General features: G+C 34.2%; 1 protein-coding gene across 4 annotated transcripts in view; it reads left to right on the top strand.

Annotated features, from left to right (window-relative positions):
• Window positions 1-17,086, top strand: part of ADA (adenosine deaminase) — a 44,672-nt gene extending 27,586 nt beyond the window's left edge. For 2 of the 4 annotated variants that reach the window (XM_083358021.1, XM_083358024.1), the window contains exons 8-11: window positions 655-756; window positions 3,687-3,754; window positions 3,992-4,121; window positions 6,274-8,846. In XM_083358021.1, the coding sequence (XP_083214147.1) occupies window positions 655-756; window positions 3,687-3,754; window positions 3,992-4,121; window positions 6,274-6,378 (405 nt within the window). In that variant the 3' untranslated portion in view covers window positions 6,379-8,846. Of the gene's footprint in view, window positions 1-654; window positions 757-3,686; window positions 3,755-3,991; window positions 4,122-6,273; window positions 8,847-9,468; window positions 10,398-17,022 lie in introns of those variants that run through there. The other 2 variants (XM_083358023.1, XM_083358022.1) reach the window with 2 other exon arrangements.
• Window positions 17,087-19,488: the final 2,402 nt, after the last annotated feature.

The following is a 19,488-nucleotide window of genomic DNA, read 5'->3' as shown; positions in this document are numbered from 1 at the left end:
TCTGTTAAAAAAATATTTTTTAAAAAATATCAATCTGATTTTCTACGATCATACTGCAAACAATGTAAGATATTGCCATCATTTTCTGTTATACAGAGGTGTACACTTACAGAACACTATAGCTCAATTCTTTTCTAAATACGAATCAGAAAGATCTAGCTACACAGGCAAAGCACACTATAAATGCCCAAGCCCTACTAGTACAGATAAAGGGAGATCTCATTACTTACAATGTTGGACTTTTTTCTTGAAATCAGTTAATGATTTCTCTTAGTTTTAAACTACTTAAGCTTTGCGGTGTTCACTAGCTTTGCTGTGTTTCTCTTAAGTGGTTTGTGCAAAAATGGTTTGAGGTTATAGTCTGAAATATAAACTATCATTTGAGAATTTCTGTATAAGAGAAATTCAGGTTTGGTCTGAAAAAAATGAGTATGGGAAAGAAGTAGTATGTAAATCTAAGGCATCCACATTCCTAAACCATACTCTTGAATTGCTATAAATGTGTTTACACTGTACTTTATTTAATTTTTTTGTGCTAGATATTCATTAAATATCACCTAACTTCGTTGTTTTAGAATTGATTTGTCAATGGTGTAAGTAACCTAATCTGCAAATAGTCCTTTCTTCATATTTTCCCCCATTATATCACTATAGGCAGTCAACGTTCTTAAGGCAGAACGAATTGGCCATGGCTACCACATCTTTGAAGATGAACAACTTTACAAACAGTTGTTGAAACAAAATATACATTTTGAGGTAATAGAATATCTTCTGTATGTACTTCCTTAACAACTGTTAAGGACAAACAAAACTATAAATAGTTTATACTGAGTCAGAACACTAATCAGTCTGCTTTTCTGTGCTTTTTTTTGGCTTTTCTTAGAAATGCTGGAGCTTGATGGAGGAAATTTGAAATAAAATCTTGTGGTTTTACTGTGAATTAGTATGAGCTTTATTTTGCAGTAGAGCATGCACAACAGTCTTCCTAAAAGAAAAAACTTCCAAGCCTGTAATGTTTTTTAAAGCAACTTTATTAAGTTTCAAAAAAAAGATAAAATACAAATTAAAAAAGAAAAGATTAAAAGAAAGGGGAAGGGATTAAAGGGGAAAAAATTAAAAAGTGACAAAAGAAAAAGAACAGAAAAAAATGATTTCTTCAGTAAAAATATATAATAGAGTAACCTCTTAACTCTAAATTAAGGGCCCGGGTTATCTAAGGGAGCACCTGCTGCCAGCGTCAATTTCCCATCGTCCTGTGCGCTCCCACAGGGAGGGCCTCCTCAGGGTACCGCCGGTCAAGGATTGCCGATGGGCGATCCACAGGGGGAGGGTGTTCTCCGTGGGCACGCCTGCCCTATGGAATCAACTGCCAACGGAACTCCGGACTGCCCCCAACCTTCATTCATTTCGCCGGGACCTAAAAACCTGGCTCTTTGAGCTATCTGGTCTGGACTGAGGGGTTTAATGTTTTTAAATTGTGATTTAATTTTTGTGGCTAGACTTAATTTAATTTATTTTAATTTATTTTAATTTTATATTGGATTGTTTTTAAATTTTGCCTTGTAAACCGCCCTGAGTCCTTTGGGAATAGGGCGGTATATAAACCGAATAAATAAATAAATAAATAAATAAATAAATAAATAAATTATAACAAAAACATCATATAAACAGTATAGAAACTAAATTATCCAACTCCCCCCAAAACTACAGAAGAAAATAAATTCTTATTCTAAATTTAAGCATAAACCTTAAAAATATACAATCTATATGTCAAGGTTCTGATAGATGAGATGAAACAAATTAGAACTCCGAGGCTAGAGATTTCATCAAGAGCATGCTAATTGGTTACATAGTATCAGCACGGTCAAAAGTGAAACCAAATCTGAAATCTCCTCCAAAGAGAAACACTATTACAAAGTTAAACTTCCCACCCCAATGCTATGTAATCAGCTACGTTCACCAATAAATAGTTTGGCGGACTTTCTAATCAAATACGCCCCCACCTAACCGACAGAAATGACCTTGGTTCCCACGGGAACAGTAAAATGTTTACACTAGCAGAAATCCTGAGCACCCCTTCCCATTCTTGAGGCAACCTAGAAACAGCAAGATGGCTGCAGCCAGGTTCTAGAGTTGACGCTATATATCTAATAATTATAATTACCAATATTTCTGTAATCATAATAAATCTAATTATCAAATCCTAAAACTAAAACTTCATTTTTATCTTTCTCAAGCAAAAACTTCAAAAGTGGTCTCTAGGTAGAAACAAAGCTAAATAAACTTTTATCTTTCATCAAAGTAGTCAGTTCTATCGTCTTTGCCCGTTCCAATAGTTTCACAATCCACTCTTTATATGTGGACAAATAAGAAATAAGAAAAAATAAGGAAATAGTGAAAGTGGCAAGTGGACAAATTTGGACATTGTTCCAGGTGGATGCACTTCTTTTCTTTTTAACTATAATATTTTTAAGGTGCCCAAAGGCGATTGATTTGTTAGCCTTGCAGTAAGCTACAGGAAAACAATTGCACAGAAAATGCAATTGTTAAATGCAAAGTATGTTGCATGTAATTCTACTGTGGTACCTCAGTACTCATTGTTAATTGATTCTGGGAGGTGCAATGAATACCAAAACAGTACCAAACAATTTTTTTCTCATAAAGAATAATGTAGTGAGTCATAAGGCAGCTGACACCAACCAGTTCTAACTTGTGCGTCAAGTACCCAAGAAACTAGGAGTATTGGGATAACATTTTCACGTCAAAATGCACTGAGTACCAAATTTGATGATTTTCAAAGCAGTTGAATACCCAAGTCCCATTGTATACATTATTAATGTAAAGGGTGTGTCAGTTTTTGTTCATTTAGGGATTCATTGAAGTGTACAACTTGACAGGCATGTATAAACTTTTGGATGCAACTGTACATTACAAGATATACATAATGCGAGCCTGATCCTTATTTGTCACAGTGCAGGTTATAAATATACTGTCCTATGTGTAAACTTGATTGCTTAATGAAGCAATTTTTTTAAAAAAAACAAAACCTGTAAACATTTTATGTCTTATTGTTTTGCTTTTGGGAATATCACTGAAGTGTATCAATGTTTAAAGTTTGATTCCAAGAGACAAATCTATATATTAGAGCCATCATATATAACTAGAATGATAAGATGGCTGTCATATCCATACTATTGCATTTTACTGTAAATAACTGTAAATGTACTCTTTTGACAAACATGATTTGGTTCTTGGTCTGTATCTGAATGATCTCAAATCTTTGAATTAACTATTCTTTAACTGGCATTTAATTATTCTTTTTCAACTGACAACAATTCATTCTTAATTTGATAGCTTAGTTTACTCCATAATCTTTCTATGAGGAGACTGTATAAATTGACTATAGAGGTACAGATTACTAATAACAAATGCATCATGTGCATTTTTCAGTTCATATGTATACTTTACATGAAGTTCAGACAATTTTATAAGGAATATTTCAGGATAAACAAGAAAAATAGATTATTTGGTCTGAATTTCTCTCAGCTGTTACGAGCTTTTTATAGAAAACATTCTTTCTGAAGTAGCATTTTCAATTTATTATTTTAATAAATATTTATTCACATAAACACTTCAAATGAGATCTATAGTGAGCATCTTTATTTTCTCTGTGCTTTAATATATAGCTCTGTCCTTGGTCCAGTCATCTCACTGGAGCATGTAAAACCAGCTTTGAAGAACATCCTGTAATAAGGTAAGTTTTATTGCTATTACTATAACTATTTCACATAAATCATACTTTAGCTCATTTATGATTCCTTTGGATTACTTTCTTAATTTGCACTAAACTCTGTTATAAAATATTTTGAAAAGCTAGCAGCACGATTTTAGATTTTGGTAAATGTGTAACAAAATGCAGTAGGAAAGTTGGCTATTCTATATTTCTATCTATGGATAATAAATCATTTAACTTCCATTTTTGTCTTTCCAGATTTATGAAGGATGGTGCAAATTATTCCTTGAATTCAGATGATCCACTCGTTTTCAGATCTACGATTGACACAGACTATAGAATAGCTCAGGATCAAATGAAATTTACAGAAGAGGAATTCAAGAAATTGGTAAGTTGGACTGCTTTTCATATTGGCAATATTTTGCCCTTGTAATGTACAACTTGTTTTGATCAATTTGTGTTAAAGTAAAATCTTCCAAATAAATTGAAATTATAGGCATAGTCATGGTTAATTTTTTCAAGTTTTTTAGAAATGGAAATATAGGCTTCAAACATGGTGGTCACATCAAGACCTTACTGTGGAGAACAGAAGGAACATCCTAGGTACTCCATTTGTAGAAAAATGCTAATATTCTTATTACCATTTAAATGCATCCTTCAAGTAATGGCTTCTTATGTAATTATATGCCCATTTTGGCAAGATGTTTCTTAGTAAATAGCCATCTCCATATGCCATATGAACCTGCATGTTTTTACAAACTCTGTCAGCTGAAAATTTAGATTAAAATAAAACCCTTACATCTCTCTGGAATATATTTATGGATAGGATAGGATAGGATAGGATAGGATAGGATAGGATAGGATAGACCTTGGAGATCTTCTAGTCCAATTCCCTGCTCAAGCAGGAAACCCTATACAATTTCAGACAAATGGTTGTCCAATTTCTTCTTAAAAACTTCCAATGTTGGAGCGTTCACAACTACTGGAAGCAAGTTGTTCCACTGATTAATTGTTCTGTCAGTAATTTTTTTCTTAGTTCTAGGATGCTTCTCTCCTTGATTAGTTTCTGTCCATTGTGTCTTGTCCTGTCTTCAGGCACTTTGGAAAATAGCTTGACTCTTCTTTGTGGCAACCCCTGAGATATTGGAACACTGCTATAATGTCACCCCTAGTCATTCTTTTCATTAAACTAGATATACCCAATTCCAGCAACGGTTCTTTACATATTTTAGCCTCCAGTCCCCTGATCATCTTTGTTGCTCTTCTCTGCACTTTGCATTCCTAATCAGAAATACTTAAGAAATTGGAATTAATTAAAAAATAATGCTAATAAAATTATGTAGGTTCATGCATAAGCTACTGTTTCTTGTTAATTTCACAATATATTATACTTTATTGTGGTCATTTTCCATGTCTTTTTACTTGATCTGCAGGTGGAATTTTTTTTTTTTGCTTCCTTAAAATATTTTCATTGATAACCCTCAAATTTTTCTTCTATCCTAGCAATCATATCTTATTTCTCACAAATCTGTGCATATTCACAGAGATTTGGTTTCGGTATATTGGATTGTTTTTTCAGCAAGAAAATTAATTATTGATATAGTTTCTTCCATGGCTCTTTGCAATTTACATGGCTTTCTACAATAGGTGAAAAACTAAGTTTGACCCCAATTTAATTGCTTTCGAAATTAAAAAGATGTAACTTGTTAACACCATATCTTTGGTTTAAATCAGTTAACTCAAGTTTCTGGGTTGGTACAACACACTGAACTATAAGCATATGCATAGGAGTTGTGAACACAATAGGCTAAAATAGCAATAGCAATAGCTCTTAGACTTATATACCACTTCATAGTGCTTTACAGCCCTCTCTAAGCAGTTTACAGAGTCAGCATGTGGCCCCAACAATTTGGGTCCTCATTTTACCAACCTCGGAAGGCTGAGTCACCCTTGAACTGGTCAAGATCGACTGTTGGCAGTCGGCAGAATTAGCCTTCAGTACTTCATTCTAACCATTGCGCCACCACAGCTCAACCAAAATATGATTGGAAAATTTGTAGTTTACTATCCCATGACCTCACTGTTATTGAGTTTGCATTACTGCAGCCTTAGAGCATTTTGCTGAGTAATAGGACCTTCAAGCTTTCTATTGTTTTGGGCTACTGCCAGTGAATCTTCTAATTGCTTAAATGATCTTTGATAGCAGTAAAGAGCATTATCAGTCTATAAATTTGTACTGGGTTGCTTATTGGCTTTGCCCCAATATAAAAGCAGTCAAATCTGTAGCATGTGGCCTAATATATTTATAAATTTATCTCAGTATTTGAGCAACCTTGAATGAGCTTTAAATTGGAAAAGTGCTTGCCTAAAAACCCATCTGTGGCATCATTATGTTTGTTAACTCCATTTTATACTTTTGTAAAAACACATTCTTTTCATTTTCAAAGATAAAACATTGTCAGCCATTTAATTAAAATGGTACAGCCCACATTAGTGGAATATGATCAAGCATGCCTTCAAGTTTCTTCTTCTTTTTTCAGAATATAAATGCAGCAAAGTCCAGCTTCTTGAAAGAGCAAGATAAAAAGGAGCTTCTGTACAAGCTATATGAAGCCTATGGGATGGTAAAAAGCAAAGAATTCTGAACTCTTCTGTACGGGGCATCGGCTTTTTTCTTGACCAATGTTATGCTTATTTTTCTTCTTGGAAGACAATGTGCAAACTTAGTATTACTGCCTTGTTTACTCTAATAACCATAGAACAGGGCATGTACAAAACAGTATTCTTTATGGTAGCTACTGTGAGTTTAATTTTATTATTTTAAAGATGGAATATAAGCTGCTCAGACATCTAGAGGTTGGAAATAGGAATACATTTATTGCAATTACATTCATTTAAGTTCCATCTCAGGTAAACCAAGTCTGCAAGGCCATCTATTATTTCAAAACTTACCAGTAGGTCAAATGAACTGTTTATATGCAACAGCACACAAAGCCTATCTCAGACATTTTTAAAATCATTTTTAAAAACATAATCTGCCTCACTAATATACCTACAAGGGATGTCTTCTGTGCACTCCTGTATTATCAAAAAGGAAGAAAGATCATAAGTATTTTTACCATTGTATTTTTTTAGAAAATTATATTTAGAAAAACAAACATGTTACCTTATCATTTGATTATAGGCTGATTTTATTTCTGTACTTTATTTTACTTACACTAAATAGCAGTTCATGTTTTTTCCCCATTTCATTCATTTCAGTGATATCAAAATGTAAAAATAGAGTGTTTGAACTAGACTCTAGAGAAAGTTGTGTGAGAGAAATTCTTGTAATGCTGATTCAACATTTGCCTTTTCAAAAACCAGCCTTGGTTAAAATGTCTTATGCTGGAGATGTGCCATGGGAAAAACAGTATTTTAAAAAATAGAATGTTATAGAATTTCTATTCATATAAGGATTTTATAGAAATACAGATTTAAAGTTTTATTCCCACCTATTTTCTGAGCCATTTGCCTTGTTTCTTATCTGTACTATACTGTTTAGTTTAACTGGGAATTATGTGAATTAACTAAAGCATACTGACACTTTGTTTTGTTTTGTTTTTATTGTTGAGATTAACAGAAAGGTAACATTATCTGATGGTTACCTTGTTTTAACTGGAATAACACCGAAAAGATTAGACTAAATAGCTAGTACCAAACTGGCTATTTTGCTGGAATTTGTTCCCTAAGGAAACTGAAAAAACAAAATGGTTTAAGTATAAATGCTTCACTTTAACTGGAATCTAAGGAAAGCTGTAACCAAATACGTAGTTTGAACAGGAAAATACAGTACCAAATGCAAGTCTAAATCATAGCAATATCAAGCCAAGAATTCTCATTCCCAATAAATATGCTAGATGCCTTTAGTAATTGTAACTTTTTTATTTTGCATGTTTAATTATTATTTTTTTTAAAAAATAAGCTATCTTTGAAGTCCCCATTTATCTACTCAGGACCTTAGCTCCATGATTTTATATTACAGTGTCAGTGTCTTGCACATTCAGAGTTGAAGCTGGTGTATTATGAAATTTGTCTCTTAGATTGATTTACATTTTTTGTTGGAGAAAATCCAAAATACAAGTTCTAAGGGGCTTAGATCTCAAGTACCTCTTATATGCAAATCACACTGTTATTTGTTTCTCTATTCCTTGTAAGTAGCAACAACATGAATGTTGCAAGTGAGTAACCATTGCAACATCAAAGCACAGTAATTCTTGAGAATAAAGAGAGTGGAAGCTAAACACTCAACTGCTATTTCAGGAGCAGCTGCACATTTAGCATATTTCAATTCAGAGAGACAAATCTAGTCACTTAACATTAATTTGCTTCATTCTCCCCCCCCCCAATCAACAAAACATGACTTTATTTACTTTCTGGGTTTCACATTTCTAGATTTGAGGACTTGTGCTTAGGACATTATGAAAGTGTGCTGAATAAGTGAATAATAGAGATTGCTTGAAAAATTAAGCCAAGTTTTGAAAAAAAAAATGAAAGTAGAAATCTAACATTGCTGCCAGAACTTAAAACATTTAATTTGTAATATTTTTATATAACTCAACAAGACTGATTGGGGGGTTAAAGCATTGAATCTAAGTCCTTCTTGTATTTCTCATAATTTGCTCTGTATCTTTCATTAGTTATGTTGTGTTTCTTGTAATTTGTTAGAACTTGTCTCCAAACACAAACTGACAGTTATTACTTATTTTGTCTATAGAAATGGTTGTGATTTGATTTGATTTAGTAGTATTTTTTTAAGTTTGTAATCAATGCTGAAGAATTCAAACATGTTTATGATACCATGTTGTTGGTAACTACTAATAATGAAATTTTAAACATTAAAGTTTGTCTCTGAGGAATAGTTTTTACATTAGTGTCATATGTGTGCAAGGTATACACTTAGTTATGCATACTACTTATTTCAGAAAGCAGCAAGCCAGTAAATACTGGTTTATATGAATGTTAAATAAAATGTTCTTAATGTCAATGGGCATATCATCCATATTCAGGATTATATAAAACAATTGTTTTAATATTTTTGTAGTACCAGTAAAGATATACAGTTTGTAAATGGTTTTAATGTTGTAATCCATGTTCTTTCTGTGTAACACAATATATCTTCAGAATTATTTGGAGGAAAGAGCAGAACATAACTCTTCATTTAATGAAATAAAGTCCATTTTCACTTAAAGGTATATTTCATTTATCTGGCATATCAGAAAAAAAGCATTCAAACCAAAATCAGCTATGATTCTGCAAATAAAATAAACTTTAAAAAAATGAAAAGGAGGGTGTGGGTCTTAGTTTCAACTTTCACTAGAAAATATATAGATGTTTCATTGTTTTTAGTAAAACAAGAAACAAAAGAATCTTCCATTAAGCCAGAAGAGGCCTAAATTTTTATATTGCTCTCAGTGACATAATAATTTACAGTATAGCATATTTTCTAACAAGGCTTAAGCTTTTATAAGCTATGTCTCATTTTATTAAATGCATAGAGAGCCTAATAAAAATTGTAAGTTGGAAAAGATGCTACTAGACTCCTGATTTTTTGCTATCACAGTCAAACCTGCCTGTTTTTGTACAATGTCTAACTTTACAAAAAAGTATTTGGAAGCAGGTTAGGTAGCATTCTCTTCAATGAAATATTTTGATTCTGTTGATATAGCCTAAAACAACAATTTCTTTTTTTGCAGCTACATCAGACTGCTGGCTCATACTATTTGTATTCTGATAGTAATCTAAGGTTTTCTTATGTAATATTACCGAGAAACGTTTTGTGCACCTGAATCTCTGCACTTGATCACTTTTTCTCTAAATAAGAATTTTGCTTTTGTCTCTCTAAATTCTATTATTTCCAGTCCATTTCTCTACCCTGACGAGTTTACCTTGAATTTTATTTCTGACTTCTAGGGCATTAGCTTTCTTGACAAATTTGTATTATTTGTAAATCTGATAAGCTTTTGCTCTATTTTTCTAATTGAAGTCACAAATAAAAATTTTTGAGGCCTGAATCTTTTTATACCCTTCTCTGGGAGTACATTATGCCAGTTTTAAATAGGTATTGTGTTTAACTTGTCAATTTTTACACTGCTAAATTGATATTCATATCTGCATACAGTTGTGCATTCTGATGTTTATTTGAGAACTCTGGCATATTCTGTGGATAGACAGAACTAGTACTTTGGTTTTATATATTTCTACAGTAGTGTACATTTCTATATTTTCTGTATTTGTTCCTGCAAAATGCTATGCCAATCTTTAAAAATATTTGTTATATTGATTTTTAATGTCATATTATAAAACCAGGAAAGTACTTTGCAAACCTACAGAGATAAATGTAGGAAACAGCAAAATGCATTATACTCAATTTTAATTGCTGAAAAACAAATTTATAGATTTGCATTACATTCACAAGAAATGCTGGAAGAAAATGTAAGGATCATTCTAAAGAAAGCAGCACACGTGAATCTATGTTGTCACCAGAAGTCAACCTCAGCTCATGAGAAATGTACTTTTACCTAAAAAGAAATTGCTATTAACAGCGGATGCAAATCTATCAGAGTTATATGAATTGCAGGGCTTTTTTTGTCATAGAATGCCCAGAACGGAGTTCCGGCACCTTTTTTTGGATGGAAACTTGTAGGGTAGGCAAGGCGGGTTGTATGACGTGTGAGATCCGGCACTTTTTTTTTTTTTTTTTTTAGAAAAAATGCACTGATGAATTGTATACACCAAATGTTATGCCTTAGCTTGTATCACCTTTTTTTCTTCTTTTTTTGAAAGCTAAGCAAACCAAATGTTAAAGTGTACCTGTTCAGAAATATTGAATCACTTGGTGACACCCATAGTAGAAATGGTGACATTTCAATAGTATTTGTGTAAAACAGAATATGGTGAACTGAACTAGAGCAATACAAGAGCACTGTTGCCAGCATTAAGCTCAACAGTTTAATGAGGTTCATACTGGTGAAATGTCTGGTATATTATATCCTATAATTCCCATGTTCACAGCTTAAAAGATCAACTGGGTCTGGGCTTTGATATATTTATTGTGGACGACACAACAAACCATCTAAAAATCTACAAGAGATAGAAATAAATAGTTTAAATTTACTAAGTGCGCAAAATGCACATTTTACAATAAAATCTGAAGTACATATTATGGAAATGTTATTTATCTGTACATAAAATAGCTGTTTAAGGCTCTCTAAGTGGCTCAGGTTACCAGAACGCATCTTATTTTATAGCATTATAGAAAGAACTGGAGGTACCAGTTACTTGCCTCACAAAGTGACTATGACATCCAGATGGCTTCTGAAGAGATCTCTAAGTAAAGATCTTTCTGTTGCAGTTTGATTTCTTAGCATATACAGTACTATCAAGTATTGTTATCCAGGCTTCCACCTTCTGCATCCTAAATCAGAAGTTTGAGCTATCATTCTTCCTTTCAGGAATCAGTCCACGGTCCTTTTCACAAGCAGCTTCCTTTCCTTGATTTTCTGCCCAAAAAAAAGTGGAAGTTTTTTTTTGATCTAACAAATGCATCCAGGGAAAAAAATGAACATAAATGTTATTTGCCTACAGTTATTTGCATTTGGGAGAAGTATTTTATTCCAAACTGGCTAATTCAGTATAGGACTTTTATCTACAAAACAGAGCGAACTCTTATTTAGAAATTCTCATAACTGTGGAGATTGGATACTGAATTGCCTGCCTGGTGCAAATTGATCAAGTTATCATACATGAGTTTATATGATAATGGGAGAAGTCCAGTACAAGATATGTGAATTAGATTGCTTAGTTTTAAAAGATTTAAATATTGGGCACAGAAAAAAAATCTAACTAGATAAAAACCAATATATTATCATCACAAGGAAGAATAGAATAATATTACTCGGAATGTCAAAGAAGGGATACTGACAAAAGAAACCACAGAGGAACAGAATCTTTCACTGAACAGGTGACAAAACATATAATAGGCCCTTTATATAAAGGTAGGAAGATGTGGCATGCTCCTTGGAATTTGAATAATTGGCTCAGAAACCTCCTGATAATCATGATAATGACATGCCAGCAAATATGATAATGCATAATACACAGATTGCATAAACATTCAAACAAGCACAATATGAATTATAACATTTACATCTGAGCTTCCTGAATGACACTTGCTCCTTGAAAAGCTCTGAATGAACAAAGAAGTTCACCTTCATCTGCAACAGAAATATCCATGGTGTTTGTTAGTTTCTCCAATTTAATGGCAGCTGCATCTCCCTGAAGATCATGAATTGCATTTCTCCGACCAGTCCGATCACAGCTGATGAAGTCAACATATGCAGGCTCAGTCTCCATCATCTCACCAACATTGTATGTGGCAGACTCCCTAGGTAGCAGATATGTGTACAATAGTAAGATATTGAGTATAGGTTACATTCTTATTAAAATATATTAATCACATGAAATTACCTAGATAGACACAAGATATGACTGATATAAAAAATGGAATATACAGTAAATTAAAAAAAAATCTCAAAAAAACTTGCTGGGAGGAAAAAGGATAGAATGTCAGCATTATATCCTACTTCCTATCTTTTCCCCTAGAATTAGAATAATAAGAGTTGGAAGGGATTTTGTAGGTCATCTAGTCCACCCACCCACCCCCACCCCATCAGGAGACCCTACACCATTTCTGACAGATGGCAGTGCAGTCTCTTCTTGAAAACTTCCAGTGATGAAACTTCCACAACCTCTGGAGGCAAACTGTTCCATTGGTTGATCTCACTTTCAGAAAATTTCTCCTTATTTCTAGGTTGAATCTCTCCTTGATCAGTTTCCATCCATTATTCCTTGACTGGCCTTCAGGTGCTTTGGAAAATAGGTTGATTCCCTCCTCTCTGTGACAGCCGCTCAAATATTGGAACACTGCTATAATGTCTCCCCTGGTCCTTCTCTTCACTAGACTAGCCATGCCCAGTTCCTGTAACCATTCTTCATATGTTTTAGCCTCCAGTCTCCTAATCATCTTTTGTTGCTCTTCTCTGCACTTTTTCTAGAGTCTCAACATCTTTTTTTATAGTGTGGAGACCAAAACTGGTTGCAGTATTCTAGGTGTGGTCTTACTAAGGCTTTAGAGAGTGGTATTAGTACCTCACATGATCTTGACTGAATCCCTCTGTTAATGCAATTTAGGATTGCATTGGCTTTTTTGGCTGTCACCGCACACTGTTGGCTCATATTTAATTGATTGTCCACTAAGACTCCAAGATCCATCTCACAGTTACTGCTATTAAGCCTGGTTTCACCCGATCTATATGTGTACTTTTGGTTTTTCTTGCCTATAAGACTTTACTTTTCTCTACAATGAATTTCATTTTTTAGATATTGTTTAAGTCTGTCAAGATCTATCTGGATCTTGAGCCTATAGGGTGTTGGCTCTTCCTGCTAGCTTAGTATCATCTGCAAATTTGATAAGTTCCCCTTCCATTCCCTCATCTAAGTCATTTATGAGTTTCCTTATGCTATGTTATTGTTTATCAGCTTATTAAGATGATACTGTGTTAGACCATTATGAGTGACAGCATCCTATCATGTCAGTAAATTTCCAAAATTAAAACTTTTCATGTAGAACTGAAATATTAAAATATTTTGCAACTGTCTTAGGACCCAATTAAATTAAGATCAGCTTGCCAAACATTTATATTCTATTCAAGTACAAGTACCATGAAATAGTTTGTTGGTTTCTTTACATGTTACCAAGGATAATTAGAAACAGCTACTATTGTAATGCATTCTCTTTTACAGTCACAGATTTATGTACTGGCTTTCAGTGAAGGGAAATGTGTTGGGAACTATAGTTTCTCAGAATAGTACTAGAGAATGTCAATATATGGCCTCTTACCATGTGCTGTGGAAAATGTAAAGCAAGATTTCTATTTAATCTCTAGAAAAGCTGAGAGGGAACGTCACCAAGACTGAACCCAAAGTGTTATACTATAATGTAAAATGATAGCTTAGTCAGTAGTCAGAGGTAAACAACCTACTAGAAGTAAGTTTCATCTCTGAGTTTGCAATAAAATGCTATTCCCCTAGCTGTACTGTTTTGAGTTTCTGGGGAAACTATCCATGGAGGAAGACAGTGAAGAATTATTATTTCTAAAGCAGAACATAAATAATTCAAATAGCCATTCAGATCCAAACAAATGTCATTTTAAATATATGCATGGAAGAAAAATACATCCATAAACATCTGAAAAGCAGCTTATAGTAATTAATAGCCTGGTTTTACCCAGCTATACTAGTTAGGCAAATGTGGCAAGTATGAGATATTTATGATTGAGGCTAAATATAAGTTCAAGGTCTTTGGTAGAAATTTCCTCAAACTCTACATTTTCTGCTTGGCCACCACCAGTGATATAAAAAGCAACATTTCAGATATATGTCTGAGCACTTAGAAGGCTCTACAATTCAGATAAGGTGCTCACATTGTAGAATTCAAATGCTTTCACAATTTTTTCTCCCTTGTGAGTCAGTACAATACAGATGAACACTCTTGGCAAAGAAGACAATAAAATAGTTCAGGAAAAGAAATAAAAAACTTCTTGCCCTAGAAACACCAGTTAGGCATCAAAAGGAAGTGAATAGGACAGGAATGCAAAGAAATATTTTGGAGATTAAATGATTCATACCTACAATTCACAAAAATAATGAGCCTGCAGGTAGAAGGAAAATATTTTCATTTAGACTGAAAGGAAGGTACAGAGCTCAAAATAAGGAATGCAAATGATTCACTGAACTCAAGTAGGATAAAACTACAAATAAAAGCAAAACCACAGACTCAAAGTTGTTATTACCTACAATTACATTTATTTATTTATTTTTCAAAAAAATCACAATAGGTAAGATTAACATAGGGACGCGGTGGCTCAGTGGGTTAGGACACTGAGCTTGTCGATCAGAAGGTCGGCAGTTTGGCGGGTCAAATCCTGAGTGCCGCATAGCAGAGTGAGCGCCTGTTACTCGTCCCAGCTTCTGCCAACCTAGCAGTTTGAAAGCACGTAAAAATGCAAGTAGAAAAATAGGGACCACTACGGTGGGAAGGTAACAGCGTTTCGTGCGCCTTTGGCGTCTAGTCATGCCGGCCACATGACCACGGAGACATCCTCGGAAAAGCGCTGGCTCTTCGGCTTTGAAACGGAGATGAGCACCGGCCCCTGGAGTCGGAAACGACTAGCACGCATGTGCGGGGGAACCTTTACCTTTAAGATTAACATAGTTTTATTGTAGTCTCAGAAGCTATAATAGAATAATTGCAAGCTTAATATTCATGTGCACTTAGTTTATTCAAATTTTGAATTGTTATATTATTATTATTCACATTTTTAAATCAATAATTGCAGAGAAGAGAAATAGATTCATGAAATTGATAAGCCTCATCCCACTTTCTTCTCAAGGTACTATAAAATGTAGTATTAAAAAGTTATTGTACTTTTATCTAGATATTAATTATATTAAGAGTTAAATAGTTATCAATAGTTTTAAAAATATTAAAATATGTGGTAATTGACAATGTGTTACTTGAAAAACAAGAAACTAATGGCATCTTAAAGACTAATGCATTTCTTTTGATAGACTATATTATTGGAAGCAGCATTTTTATGAGATGGATAGAAAGTTTGTTACTTCTTAAATAACTCTTTAAGAGGATAAATGTTGGACTCAACTTTGAAATCCTGCTTTTGATTTTAAAATTGTGGTTGTAAGTTTTCACATGTTAGATTCCTTGCATGTTTGGCCAGCAGACGGCAGTCTTGCATTACTGTTTTCTCCTCCCTACAACCAATACTATAATATATGTGGAATGTTGACTCAATCTCAATGTTTCATAAAACAGTTTTGATTACTCTTGACAAGCAGAATAAATGAGCTGGTTGAACTGTATGGAACTGTTTTGAAAATAGATTACCATATGAAATGATAATATGTTTTTGTTTTTGAGCAGAAATACTGTATGTATGCATAGGACTTGGTAATGTCAGAAGTAGAGAAGGAAGAAAATCTACATATCTAGTGTCATGTGTTAAACACGTTTTCCTGAGGTTTGAGATGATAACAAACAAAATTGGTAGAAAGAAAGTAGATCCCAGAAAATGAAACCAAAGATTGTCGAATCCAAAGATTGGAAATCTTAAGCAAAGCAAGATTCTCAGAAGATATCTGAAGAAAATAAGCTACTAAACAATTAAGATCTGATTAATTTTAGTTATTTTTGGCTCAATTTAACAACTTAACAAAATGAAAATCGTCACTTGAAAATCTTACAGGAAGCCACCTTATATCAATCGATTTGCAATATGAAATGAGTTTACTCCAAAATCACCTCTTCCTCCTGCTCCTCCTCCTGCTACTCCTCCTCATCATGTTTTGTCAATATTAATTCAAATTCTTGCAAAGAGCATATCATTTGCCCTAGATCCTGGTCAACAAAGAAACTGTAGATACTTTTCTCTCTATCATGAACCCTGAGTTCACAAATCAACATTTAGCCTCATTTATCAAGATTCTTTCGACGTCCTTAAATAAGACCACTCCTGAATCAGACAGAAGAGTCTTTGAATTCAGCATTGTATGTCATTCCAAAGGATTTCAAGAAATTAACATGGCTAGAAAATAACTATTTCTCCTCCCCACCACCACCAAAAAAATATTGCTTGTATTTAGAGACAGTATATAGGAGTATACTGTATTAGAGGAGAAAAGCAAACTTTTAGTTGACAGGGACCATATTTTTACCCATCTACCAAGGGCAATAAGGATTGGAATAATAACATAATGTAGGGATGGGGATGGGAATTTTGGCCCAAATGTACCTATATCCTTTGGCAGAGTATCAGGATAGTTCATCACATCTGCTTATTAAAGATTCTGAACGAGGACCAAAAAGCAATTAACTAGGAAGGCATATGGAGCAATTTAGTGGATCAAAATTCAGAAAGGAATGTGCTATGACCATATAGGATACTGGCAACTTCTTAACTAACTAACAGAATGGATTAAGAGAAATACTGGATATAAAGAAATAGAAATAGAAATTAAAAATTGCTAGATGACAACTTCATATGCTGTTGAAGGAAAAAGAAAAAAATTGCAATAACATCTCCTTTACTCATTTTCCACCCAAAATCGGTGGAAATTATTTAGGGACTTGGCACAAAATTTTAATATCCTGATTTTTTTTTACTTCCTTTCAGGAACAGCAAAAAGAGGACTTTGGGACTGCATGCTGTTGGTCGGTTGTCCACACCTGATTTAGAGTTATAAATTAATGCCTTTGAATATCAATATTTGTCTCAGTGTTGTCAACCGCTATGAAAGGCAACCTGTCTATGGATTTTTTTGTTTATTGCTTGTTTATTTTAAAGGCTTTCTAATGATCGCTAGCTATCACCTTCCTTTTTGTAATCATTTCTGTAAGATAATCTAAGCCTATTCTTTTACTCTGCCTTACCTTCTGCTGTTCTGAATGTTTGGGTGCTCCTCTTTTTCCTCAGTTTTGCAGTGAAGACAAACACCTTCTGTATCTAACATGTCTCCATTCTTGTCGACATGGCACTTCTGACATTGTTTGACAAAAGTTCCCTTTCTGTTTTCAGACATTCTAAATGTTAACTTGGTCAACTCAGCTCTTGGATTTACTGCAGTGAATGGGAATGTGGAAAACTTACATCAACTTAAAAATAATAGTTATTTTGGTCATAGCAGTTACATCCATTTTAATAGGTAGGATCCATAATATGTTACAGTTCACCATGCTTAAGTCCACTTGCTAGACCATAATGTAGGCAACCAAATCATTGGACTTTGAAATCTATCTTCATTTTTTCCAAGAACAAAACTAAAAATAATTACTCATCTAGGGAAATAGTCATAGTTGCTCTGTTCCTGAGACTGAGTAAAATAGTTATTATGACTTTACCCTGGTAATATTCACCCTGGCACGAACCCAGCTAATAATGTCTTCTTGAATCACCCACATTTTTGTGCCACTGTAAAATGATAAGACAGTTATTATATTAATTGCTGAGTGATGCTAAAAGACTCTTTAAGACACTCCTGAACAAATAAACTTTTTCTTCTGCTCTGCCCTCAAAAATTTAAGTCATTGTTTTAAACACCCTTTATCAAAAGCATGTTTAACATTGTCATGTGTAGGGTTAGGTCTCTTTCTCTCTGTGTATGTGTGTGCGTTTATATGTGTGTGCGTTTTTCTATACCAGTTTGCCTTCTTTACTAAAATAAACTACTTTTCTTTTACTAGACATGTATGTGATAAATAAAAGACAATCATTCAGGAAAGCATTAGTAATTCAGAACAAATTGTAGCAACAAAATGTATGAAAGGTGCACGATGCATATTACATTCCGCCTTATTGTCCATAAGGGCTTAAGACAAGGTTCTCTCCCAATGACAAATTTAATTCATGAACTCAAGAGGGGTTTAAACCCCAAGAATTATTGCAGCAACCCACATCAAGATAATTTTTCTGAGATTCCCCTGAAGTAAAAATAGGGACCAAACAAGTACACAAATACCAGTGTTTTCCCAGATTGCTGCTGTTAGTAAATGCAGCAAGGGTGGCACAGATATAGAATAAAACGGACATTTCATTCTAAAATTCCCCTGACTATTTTCTCCAGCAGGGCATGTTATTCTTCCAGCCTCTGCTTTGGAGTGCCCTTGGCAATGCATGCCCTCTGTTCCAGGCTTATTTTCTACCCTTACCTGGGGCCTGATTATTGCAGGATCTAGTGTCAGTCTGAGGCCCTGCTCTTTCCAGAGGGCCTTTTGCAGAATAAAGGGAGCGCCATGGCAACCAAAGACTTGGTTCCAAAGGAGGAAAACAGGACTCTAATTAGGCCTTGTCCTGGCTTTGGGGCAAATATGTTTGCAGAACTGCCTTCCTCATCAACCTAGCCCTGTTGATCCCACTTCAGACACAGAGAGTGGACCTTTCTCTGTGTACATCCCATTCAAATGTCCTGGCAGATAAGCTCCAACAACTTCTATGGTCAGGCCACCTGAAGTTCACGCATGACTCTTGAAACTCTGCAGTTCAGAACAGAGTCATTTGCAAAATTCAAATGCTTGGCGATTGGTTCATACTTATGACCATTGCTATGTCCTAAGGTCATGTGATCATCTTTTGCAACCTTTTGACAAGCAAAATCAAAGGGGAAGCCAGATTCACTTAACAACCATATTACTAAATTATCACCTGCAATGATTCATTTAACAACTGTGGCAAGAAAGGTCATAAAATGCAGCATAACTCACTTAACAAATGTCTCACTTAACAACAAAAATTTGGGGCTCAATTGTGGTCCTACATCGGGGACTACCTGTATTATCTGCCAGTTGTGAATTATAATAATAATAATAAAGTTGGAAGGGACCTTGGAGGTCATCTAGTCCAACCCCCTGCTCAGGCAGGAAACCCTATACCATTTCGGACAAATGGCTGTCCAGTCTCTTCTTAAAAACTTCCAGTGTTGGAGCATTCACAGCTTCTGGAGGCAGGCGTTTCACTTCTATTGCTCTGGAGACAGACTTTGCATATTTACATCAAAGTCATTTTCCTTAAATTCTATACTAGTCTACAATCCCTCCCTATGAACCAATACAGATGGCTTCTTCACCACTCATGCCCAGAAGAAAA

This window comes from Vipera ursinii (assembly GCF_947247035.1).
Source record: "Vipera ursinii genome assembly, chromosome: 3".
NCBI classification, from domain to species: domain Eukaryota; kingdom Metazoa; phylum Chordata; class Lepidosauria; order Squamata; family Viperidae; genus Vipera; species Vipera ursinii.
Note: the sequence above shows the minus strand (reverse complement) of the source record. Positions and strands in the feature narration are given on the sequence as shown.